The sequence below is a fragment of the Sciurus vulgaris genome, assembly GCF_902686455.1.
Source record: "Sciurus vulgaris genome assembly, contig: HiC_scaffold_198_arrow_ctg1, whole genome shotgun sequence".
NCBI lineage: Eukaryota > Metazoa > Chordata > Mammalia > Rodentia > Sciuridae > Sciurus > Sciurus vulgaris.
The window spans coordinates 53,065-64,009 of record NW_027632857.1 but is presented as its reverse complement, the minus strand read 5'-3'; the positions used below and the strand labels follow the sequence as shown (position 1 = coordinate 64,009).

General features: G+C 45.5%; 1 protein-coding gene across 1 annotated transcript; it reads right to left on the bottom strand.

Moving 5' to 3' along the window:
• Window positions 1–8,812: 8,812 nt before the first annotated feature.
• LOC306652420 (growth arrest-specific protein 7-like) lies at window positions 8,813–9,951 on the bottom strand (the record flags this gene model as incomplete). The annotated part of the gene is given in 2 exon segments (XM_079125324.1): window positions 8,813–9,757; window positions 9,760–9,951. Coding segments are annotated over 2 exon segments (900 nt in total), but the record flags the coding sequence as incomplete, so codon positions are not given.
• Between the last annotated feature and the right edge of the window lie 994 nt (window positions 9,952–10,945).

Here is a 10,945-nt window from a genome sequence, read left to right as displayed (position 1 = left end):
AGAAGCTAGCAGTTTTCCAGGAAGGTTGCACTATCTTACGTTCTCACAAACAAGAAAAGATACAAGTTCTTTATTTTTTTATTTTATTTTTTGCTTTTTAATGTACTTATTTGGTCTTTTTAGATATTCATGACAGTAGAATGTATGTTGACATATTATGTATTCATGGAATATAACTTCCCATTGTTGAGGTTGTACGTGATGTGGAATTACACTGATTGTGTATTCATATAAGAAAACAGCAAAGTTATGTCTGATTCATTCTACTTTCCCATTCCCATCCGCCCCACTTCCCTTCATTCCACTTTGACTAATCCAGTGAACTTTTATTACTCTTTCCCCACCCCCCCATTGTGTGTTCATATCCCCAAATCAGAGACTATTCAGCATTTGGATTTTTGGGATTGGCTTATTGCACTCAGCATGACAGCCTCGCTTTTACCAGGAAATGCCATGATGTCATTCTTCTTTACCACTGAGTAATATTCCATTGTGTGTATGTACCACATTTTCTTCAGCCATTCCTCTGTCAAAGGGCACCTAGGTTGGTTCCATAGCTTAGCTATAGTGAACTGAGCCACTATGAACATTGATGTAGCAGCATCCCTATAGTTTGCTGACTTTAAGTCCTTTGGGTATATGCCAAAAAGTGGGATAACTGGGTCAAACGGCGGTCCCATTTCAAGTTTTCCGAGGAATTTCCATACTGCTTTCCAGATCGGTTGTCCCAGTTTGCACTCCCAACAGCAGTGTATGAGCAACACTTATTTTTATTTGTATTCTTGGTAATTGCCATTCTGACTGGAGCCAGATGGAATTTCAGTGTGGTTTTAATTTGCATTTCTCTAATTGCTAGAGATGTTGAACCTTTTTCATGTATTTGTTGTCCATTCATAGTCTTCTTCTGTGAAGTGTCTGTTCAGTTCCACAGTCCATTTATTGGTTGGGTTATTTGGGGGGGCTTTTGTGTTACGTTTTTTGAGCTCTTTATAAATCCTGGAGATTAGTGCGCTATCTGAGGTGCAGGGGGTAAAGATTTCCTCCCATGGTGTAGGCTCTCCCTTCACGTTCTTGATTTTTCCTTTGCTGTGAAGAAGTTTTTTAGTTTGATATGATCCCCTCTATTGATACTTGATTTTACTTCTTGTGCTTTCGGAGTCTTGTTGGGGAATTCAGTTCCTAAGCCAACACGATGGAGTTTTGGACCTACATTTTCTTCTGGTAGGTGCATGGTCTCTGGTCTAATACCCAGGTCCTTGATCCACTTGAAGTTGAGCTTTGTGCAGGCTGAGAGATAGGGGTCTAAGTTCATATTATTACATATGGATTTCCAGTTTCCCCGGCACCCTTTGTTGAAGAGGCTATCTTTTCTCTAATGTTACGTTATGGTGCCTTTGTCTAGTAGGAGATAACTGTACTTATGTGTGTTTGTCTCTGTGTCTTCTGTTCTGTACCATTGGTCTTCATGTCGGTTTTGGTGCCAATACCATGCTGCTTTTGTTAATAACAAAATTAAAGCTCTGTAGTATAATTTAAGGTCTGGCATGGTGATGCCTCCTGCTTCACTTTTCTTGCTGAGGACTGCTTTGGCTATTCTGGGCCTCTTATTTTCCAAATGAATTTCATGACTACTTTCTCTATTTCTATTAAAAATGTCATCGGAATTTTAAGGGGAATTGCATTAAACCTGGAGAGTACTTTTGATAGTATGGCCATTTGGACAATATGGGAACACAATTGATTTATGGATGTTAATTTTATGTCCTGCTACTTTGCTGAATTTGTTTATGAGTTCTAGATGTTTTCTGGTGGAGTTTTTTGGGTCTTCTAAGTATAGAATCATGTCTTCAGCAAATAAGGATACTTTGAGTTTTTCTTTTCCTATTCAAAGAAAAGACACAAATTCTTGTAAGCATGTGTGTTTCACTATCTCTTAAATGTTACCCATTCAGTTGGGTGTGTAAGAGTATATTATGGTATTTTCCTGAATGAGTGATGATATTGAGCGTCCTTTCTTATTCGTTTTTGTGGTGAAGAAATTCTGTTTGTTGGAGAGACCCCAATCAAGTGTTTTTTCCACTTTTTTTGTGTGTTGTAGTTGTTTGTTACCAGAGATGGAACCCACTGAGTCACATCCCCAGACCTGTATATGTTTGAAATTTTGAGATAGGGTCTCACTAATTTACTTAGGGCCTGGGCTCAAACTTGCTATCCTCCTGCCTCAGCTTCCAGAGTTGCTGGGATTACAGGCCTGGGCCCCCAAACCCGGCTTGGTTTTCCCCTTTTTACATAAACTTTTACTAATACACACATTTAGATTTGTGAAAGATCGAGGAGATAGTACAGAGAATTTCCATATACTCCACACCCAGCTTCCCCTACTCTTAACATCTTATGTTAGAAAGATACCTTAGTTCCAAGTAATGCATAAAGACATCGCTACTGATCAAAGTCCATGATTTATACATATCTCCTTGGGTTCTCCCTAGCATTCTTATTCTACTCCAGGATTCCATCTGGGATACCCTATTACATTGCTTGTCACATCTCCTCCTTAGGTTTGTCTGGACTGTCACACTTCCTCAGCCGCTTCTTGTTTTTGATGCTCTTGAAAATCTGAGGTGTACATTGTCTCTCTTACTGACTAAACAGATGACAAGACACTAGAATGTGACTAGTAATCCTAAGTGTCTCTCAGTTCTCGAGGTTCTAAAACTTTGTTTCCCATCGGCAACACTGACAGGAAAGCTACCTCCCCCTCTCTTCTGCCAGCTCTCTGGAGTGCATCTCATTAGCAGACCCCAATTTCTATGCAGAACTCAATCTGCAAAGGAATCTGCAAAGGATGGTTTTTAGTTTCCCAACCTCTTCAGCTACAAAGAGGATGGAATTGATATTGATAGAACCAACTCACACTTAATGTTGTTAAACTCCAGCACTCCCCCACGGCATCTTACTTATCTTAAAGGCATGTACCAAACTCTTGAGAGCATGTGTTCCTGAAAGTAAAGTGAATGGGAGTAGGATCCACTTTAGAAGATACTGAGAGACAAAGAGGGCCTTGCTCAGTGGAGCCGCTGTAATGTGTCCTGAACTAAGGAGGACTGACTTTGTCCTACATACCCAAGAGCCAAGAAAATCTCCTAACTAACCAGGGACATGGAATTTTGAACTGCTCTAGAAAAACATGAAATTATTTGAAGCAGAACAGACTAGTTAGGAAAGGCAGAAAGAGATTTAAAGACATGTAAAGAGATTTTGCATTTTAGAAGCAAAACAAACAAAAAGCAGAACCACACGATGGGGTGGTAGAAATGAGACGAACTTGGCCAGGAATCCCCAACACAACACTCATACCTGCCATTTATAATAGACCTACTGCACTCATTTTGAACATAAAAAGCAAATTCCAGCCTTGGGAGTAAATTAGACCAGGAAAGGTCAAACAATAACACAGTGCCATTCTGTACCAGACTAACAGTAAACAAAAGCGTGAATATTGGACAAAGGCAAATGGCCAAAAACGATTCAAAATAGAAAGAGGAGCAACATCCTAAACTGCTCCACACTCCAGTGGAATTGTTCGTCCCTGAACCAGCCTCCTGGGTGGCAAAAGAGGGTGTGGGGAAGGGCAGAATTCTTGGAAACGGTCATTTGTTGGCTTTTGTGTAAGTCTCTGTGAGACATAAGAATTTCAAAGCAAGATCCAATCCTTGGCCCTTTCCAGGGAAGCAGAAGAGAGATGGGAGGAGAGAAGTTCCATTGTCACTCGGATGGGGAGTAACCCAGAGACACACCCAAGAGTGCAGGCGGGTTCTGAAGGTCTGTTGGGAAAGCACCGTCTCTCAAGGTTGGGAGACGTGGTTACAGGGTTGGGGCCTTCCAGGAAATTGAGGTAACTGAAGCCCCTCCTTGAAACGCTGATTCTTGTCTCTCCGAGTGACAGGCATGAGTTTATTGGAGGGATAGGAAAAGAGTAGGGGAATACTCTCGAGGGAGAGAGTGAGTGGGTCCTCTCAGAGAGGAGAGGGACAGTGTGCCTCTCCTGCATTCCAGTTTTATTGGGGATCCCAGCCAAGTATCCAGAGAGTCCGGCTCAGGTCCACCTCTTGACTTTTGACTGACAGTAGGATGACATTAGATGGCTCAATTTCCTACTGCCATGACAACTCTAGGTCGCTTTGGCCCATGCTGACAGGTTCCAATTGCCAATTGGACTCTCAGCCATAAAGTTTTACAGATTTTAAGGGCAGAGGGAATTATTCTCATCTCCCTGAGTTCCGCGGTCTGATCTGTGGAAAGGGTCCCAAAAGTCTTTCCCTTGGGGGTAACTTGTGCTGCTCTTATGGACATTGTTTCAGGCCTGCATTTCTCCTGCAGATAGCAGATAGTTTGCTGAGAAATTGGACATATCCTGTCCACTTAAGTCAGGCAGGGCTGCAGGTAAATTGCTTCTTGGAAGAGAAAACGTATGGGAGTCAGCACAGCAGACCCTTTGTGTATGGCTACCCCCTTAACGTTGTGTTCCCACCCCTCGCTTCTGTCTGCCCCCTATAAGACTCCGGCGATGACAGCACAGTGGGTGCACGATAACAAGTGAGGAAATGAACTTTCCATAGGTTCGCTCCAGAGAAAAGACCAGAGTCCGAAAACTGGTGAATTTCTGATGTTTTCCTACAGAGGTTCGCCATCTAATTGTCCAGAGCCCGCTTCAGATTGAGGCTAAAGTACGGTATTGCTTTTGGCGTCATGGGAGCTGAACAAAGCAGCCCCAGAGAGGGCATTGGTGGTTCAATGGTAGAATTCTCGCCTCCCACGCGGGAGACCCGGGTTCGATTCCCGGCCAATGCACGCCTTTTCTTGACGCTGCTGTGAGCCCTGCTTTCGCCTTTCATCGTCTGCTCTCCAGCAACTCCAGTCCATAAAGGCCACAGAGACAATAACAACCCCAAGGTTATTTCCCAACTGCCGCACTTTAAGCAATCTCTTCAGGCACAGCCGGCTTTGAACTGGCAAGTTGCACGGGTCCTCAGCTCCCTTCCCTCTTTGGGTCTTCAAACCGGCGATACCAATTTTTTCTTGGTTCCTGGCTCATCCTGGAAACCCAGACCCCTGAGTGCACAGATTCGCTTCCTGCGTTTGGACAGATCACTGGGCGAATTCGCACTACCGAAGGGGAGCAGGAAAGGAAATTCCCGAAAGGGGAGAGCTGTGGGGCGGAGTGCGCGCGCAGTGCTGGGAGGCTTGGGATCCCGGGAAGGCGACGCTGGTGCCGAGGCCCCCTGACCAGCTGCCCCCGGTCCTCGGTGGTCCTGATCAAGTTCAGTCTACAGTGGTCTGGGGACAGTTCAGGATGGGCCCCAAGCGGACAGCAGCCCGTACAGGGACGCCCTTTTTACCACCTCTCGAGATTATGCCCTCCAACAGGCACACTTCTATCAGGGCAGCGTTTTTCACACTTGGGGTTCAGCAGCATTCGGAGGAAGCCCCGACGACCATCAGCGGTGGGTGTCTGGAGGAGGAGGCTCGGGGCGAGGAAAACCCGGAGTCACCTGTTTTGTCCCCGCCTGTTTTCACCCACTCTTTGCCTCCACAAAGCTCATATGCGTCCCAGACAGCAAACTGCTGCGGCCCACACTAGCGCATTGCCTAAGTGCCACCCCTAATTTTCTCTCTTGAAAGGGTCTCTCTGGAAGAGCCCCGGAGTGTGAGGCCAGAGAGAGCACAATTGAAAATGCTTCTCTCCTTCGTGTTCTCTCTCTCCCGCCTATGAACATCAGCCTTGCACACACCTCAGTTCAAAGCAGCCTTAGGTCTCTAGGGAAGCTCTGCTCCCCCTCCTTCTCCTCGTCCTGTAACTCCTGCAAGCCCTGTTTCCTTCTTGCTTGTGTAATTAATTCCTCCAGGGTTGCTTTTGAGGAGGTGGTCCGCAGCCCAGACTAGTTCAACACCCAGGATCCTTTGTCCGGTTTTGGTACTGAACTAAAAGTTGCCTCATTAGACGGTTAAGCAGTTGTTCCTCTGGGTTGGAAACTGTCGATTCGGTTTCTTTAATACTGAAAGACTTACACAGATTGTCTCCCTCTCCTGTGAGTTTTGGTAGATTGTGTCATCTAAGTTGCCAACACGATGAGCAGAGAGTTGTTTTTAATGGGCCTCTACAATCCTGTCAAGGCCTATGAGATCAGTAGTTCGCCTTTTTTTTTTTTTTGGAGGGGGGGTGGCTATGGGGGATTGAACTCTGGGGCACTTAACCACTGAGCCACATCCCCAGCGCTTTTTTTTTTTTTTTTTATTTTATTTAGAGACAGGGTCTCACTGAGTTGTTTAGTACCTTGCTGTTGCTGAGGCTGGCTTTGAACCTTCCATCTTCCTTCCTCAGCCTCCTGAGCCACTGGGATTACATACATCAGCCACCGCCCCCAGCTTCTTTCTTCTCGATATTGGCAATTTGTGTCTTCTCATTGCTTTGCTATTCCATTAGAAGTTGTCGATTTTTATTGATCCTTCCAGGGAACTAGCTTTTGGTTTCATTGGTCTCCTCTCCTCTTCTTCTGTTTTCCATTTCATGAATTCTGATATACTTTTTGTTTCTTCTTGTTGGCTTATCTGGGATTAAACCTGCTCTTCTTTTGAGAATTCTTGAAGGGAAGCTCAGATTCGAATTTTAGATTGTTTTATTGTTGACATGTGCATTCATTGCTATGAACCTGCCTCTAATTGCTTGTTTCATTCTATTGTTACCTATTTGTATATACATTTATTTATTTACTTACTTCATGTCACTGGAGATTGAAGTGGAGGCACTTTACCCCCGAGCTACATCCCACTGATCTATGAGATTTTTTTTTTTTTTAATGTGGAGAAAGTTTCTCCCTAATTTGATTACTCTGTAACCCTCCTGCTTCAGCCTCTCAAGTGACTGGGATTACAGTGGAGTGCTACAGTTCCAGACTCTGCTGACATACTGTCATAAGCTGTATTTCCATCGTTATGGATTGCAAATATTTAATATCCCTTGAGATGTTATTTTGATGCATCTATTGTACTTAAGTGTGTTATTTAACTTCCAAATTTGGGGCTTTCCAGCTGCCTTTCTCCTTGAGAGTTCTTTTTTTGTTGTTGTTGTTTGTTTTTACTCAAAATATCTATTAATTACATGGCTATTGGATTTGATATTTGAAAATCATGTATAGATTACTAGGCCACAAAGCAATGACCACTAGCACCCATTTTTAGAGAAAGAAGCCAAGAACTATATCCTAAAATTGGTAGCTGGTGTCATGGTCCAAGCCCAATCTGAAAGGGGTTGTTCTTCCTCCAATCAAGGACAGATCCCGCCAGATCCCACCCTTCACACCGGCTTTTGTGCTTCGGAGGTTTCAGTAAGAAAAGTGACAAGATCTGGTTTGCTTTAGTATATTGGACATCTTTCTAATATAAACTATGAGAAAGCAATTCCAATTTAATGGAAGAGATGCCAAGAGATTCAAGATTAATGTTATCCACTATTAGCATGTAAAACTGAGGGAAAGATCAGTGAATCGTGCTCATAGGATTCTGCCCCCGTGGGAGATGTAAGGGTCAATCCAAAGCCACTAATGGAAAGATGAAGAAAGATGGACCCTCAGAGCATGGGTTTCTGGCTACAATTTGTTCCTTGCTCACTATGTCAATTTTTTCTCCCAGTCCCCTCAGGTTGATTCTCTAGGTTAATATGGTGATCATGTTTGCTGTAGTAGAGAAAGGAAGTGACAGGCTGAACGCAGTGGCAGTGTTGAAAGACTTCCCGTATCACACTTGGCTCAGGCTTCTCCAGGGAAGATGGACAGAGGAAAAGGAGGTGCTGGCAGCAAGTGAGGGCTTGGCATAGGGCTCTGGAAGGTTCAGAGGAGCAGGAGGCCCAGGTGGCTGGACACGCCTGGATAGCCTCGAACTCCTATAGCCATGAGAGTCTGTAGTGCCCATACAAGGGACAGCAGTGCAAACCCCATCGTGCATGAGCAGATGGAGCCACATGGGGAATGAGAAAGTGACTTGCCCTAACCTGTCTCCCATGTGGGACTGACCCACCCCATTAAGCCCATGGTGGGCAGCCTGGGAGAGTGGTGGTCAAGGTGGCCCACTGTTGGACCGGACACCATGGCAGACACACCCCATCTGGTTTCTGAGGTGAGCTGGTATTTCCATCCCTCAAAGCCTTTGGACATGCACAGAACTGAAGGAGGCCTTGCTGGCTGAGAACGTTGGAAAGCTCCCTCTAGTGAGAGTGGGTAGGGGTGGCAGGGTGGGGACTGCCTTGAGAAAGCAGCTGAGGAATGGATGGACTGGGATTTCCAGAGACTCAGAGACAATGCCTGGTCTGATAGGAACCATGATTCAATGCTCCGACTTGGGGCTAATTTCCTGAATGAGGTAGTTTCATCCTGACCTCTCTAGGCAGGGTTGGTGTGGGAAGACAGAAAACAGGCCTTCCCAAGACTCATGGGGATGAAGAGTGGCCAAGAAAAGCTAGATTTGGGCTCCCAGAATACAATGAGAAAAATAGGGCTGTAAGGATTCTAGGGGCAGGCTGAGCTGATGGCGCCTTCTAACCGTGATTCTGATCCTGACGTTGGCTTGGAGGAGGAGATGGCCCTCCCCGATCTTCCAAAGGTGCTAATGAGATAAAGGGACCAGTTGGAGGATGGGCCTCGGGGCACCCAAGGGCACAAGTGTGTGAAAGCCACCCCTACGGAACTCAGCAGGGGTCACAAAGTTCAAAGCCTCAGTTTGTTCTTGAGCAAGAAGTATGGCATGAGGTTTGGGGGGTTTCAGTCTTGGAGACAAGGGCAGGGTTGCAGGTCTGTCTTCTTGGTCTGGGAATATTTGGGATCCCCCAGCTGGGCCATCCAGATCACCCTTTTGGAATCGCCAGCTCTCTCCTCTCTCCTCAGTGGACAGGAGAGTGGGTGGGAGGGCAGCTTCACCCAGCAGGAGCCACCATCTCCTCTCTGTGGGACACCCAGCCCCTCTCCTGGGGAGGACCCCAGGGGCCACACAGGCATGTCTAGATCTCCATGTCCACAGGGCGAAAGTTGCCTGTTTTGTGCTCTCTGACCCACAGCTCTCTGTCTTTGGCCGGATCCACTTTTAGAAGCAGTTGGTCCACAGGCTCAACTGTGCTTTGGTTGAACGTGTCCGTCTCGTGCCGCAGCTGTGTGTACTGGCACAAATGTTGCCGGATCATCTCCACCCTCTCCACTTCCAGCCACTCCAGCTCCAAAGTGTTGGGCACCATCTCTTCAAACCACTTAGACTGGGCCTGGTTGTAGAGGTCAGCACAGTACATGAGGTCATCACCAGCCTGTGTGGACTTCCTCCAGGCCTTCTTGATGTCCTCCTCTGTCTTGTTGCTCAGCTTGATCTCCAGCTGCTGGGTCTTCATCTCCAGGTCTCTCTGCCGCTCTGTGAGGGCTTTCTGGGCCTTCTCCACCGATGCATAGTGGCTGGCATCTTGCTTGCAGAGGTCAGCGATATGGTGGTCACACCTTTTCATGTCTTTCTTAAAGTTCTCACAAAAGTTCATTAGGGGCTTCTCTACCTTGGTGTGAAGCTTGGCAGAGAACTTGAGATGAACTTCTGCTTCATCTGCCAGGCTCTTCTTCACCTGAGCCCATGCTTCTCCCAGGGAGCCTTCCTCCTGTGCAGCCAAGGAGTTCTGAGAGAGTTTAGTCAAGTTCTTTGCACATTCTTCTTCAATCTTTATCCTCTCTCTGAAAGAAATCCTGACATTTCTTTCCGCATTTCTTGGCCTTTTGGTTGCTTTTGGAGCAGCAGTTTGAACCCAGTTCGATCACCATTGCCTTGGGTGTCTTTCGTATCAGCCCGGAAGTAGTCACAGTTAACTCCACGCCTTTGGCTTTGCAGCTGCTGTTCAGGCATTGTGTCTGGGTGAGGGAACATCACACAATTTTATCCTCTCTGTGTGGTCACCTTTATTTTCAAAATTATATATTTTGTCTTCATTGCCTGAAGTTCTGTCTTCTGAGTGGCTCTTCTGTTGGTGCTACTTTCCATTGAATTTTTATTTTGGTTCAGTGATTCCTTCATTTCAAAGATTTCTTCTAGATTTCTTTTCAGAATCTTCATCTCTTTATTTAAGTTATCTTCCTTCTCCTGAAACAGCTCTGATTTCACTCTTTATATCCTCCTTAAAGTCATGAAGCAGTTTTACTAAGTAAATTCTGAACTCCTGACATTTCTTCTACTGGTTTGTCAATGGAGTCTATAATTGGAGCATCCTGGTTTGTTTGGAGTGCTTTATTCCCACCCCTCCCCCCACTTTTTTTTTTCATTTTGTTAATGTGTCTTCCCATCTAGCCGTGGGCATCTGAGGCAGTACAGTTTCTTCCCTATAGACGTATAGTGTCCCCGAAGTTCTCCAGTACCTCATAAATCTGGGTTTCGGTTTCCGTAGGCTCCGCCACACTGCAGTGCCAAGATGGCTCCCGGATCACAGACGATTGATAAACTTCATTAGAGAGTGAGGGATCGAGATTTCTTGATGAGTTCCACTGGGGCCCGAGAGCATACTTTGTATGGTTTCTATTGCTTTACATTTTTGAAATGTGTTTTGTGGAACAAAATGTGCAGATCGTGGTGACTATTTGAAATGAGTTAGAGGAGAATATGTCTCTCCCTTGTTGAATGAAGTAATCTATAAACCTCAGGTGGATCCAGTTGCCTGGGGGGTGCTTCCAGGTCAACCTCATCCTCTTTGATTTCCCACTTGCTGACTCTGTCAACTACTGATTGAGTGAGGATGAAGTCTCCAACTATAGTAGTGCATTTGTCTCTATCTCCTTGGCAATTCTTTCAGGTTTTGCCGCACATATTCTGACACTCTCCTGTTGGAGCCATGATGATTAAGAATTGCCATATCTTCCTGGTGAACCGACTCCTT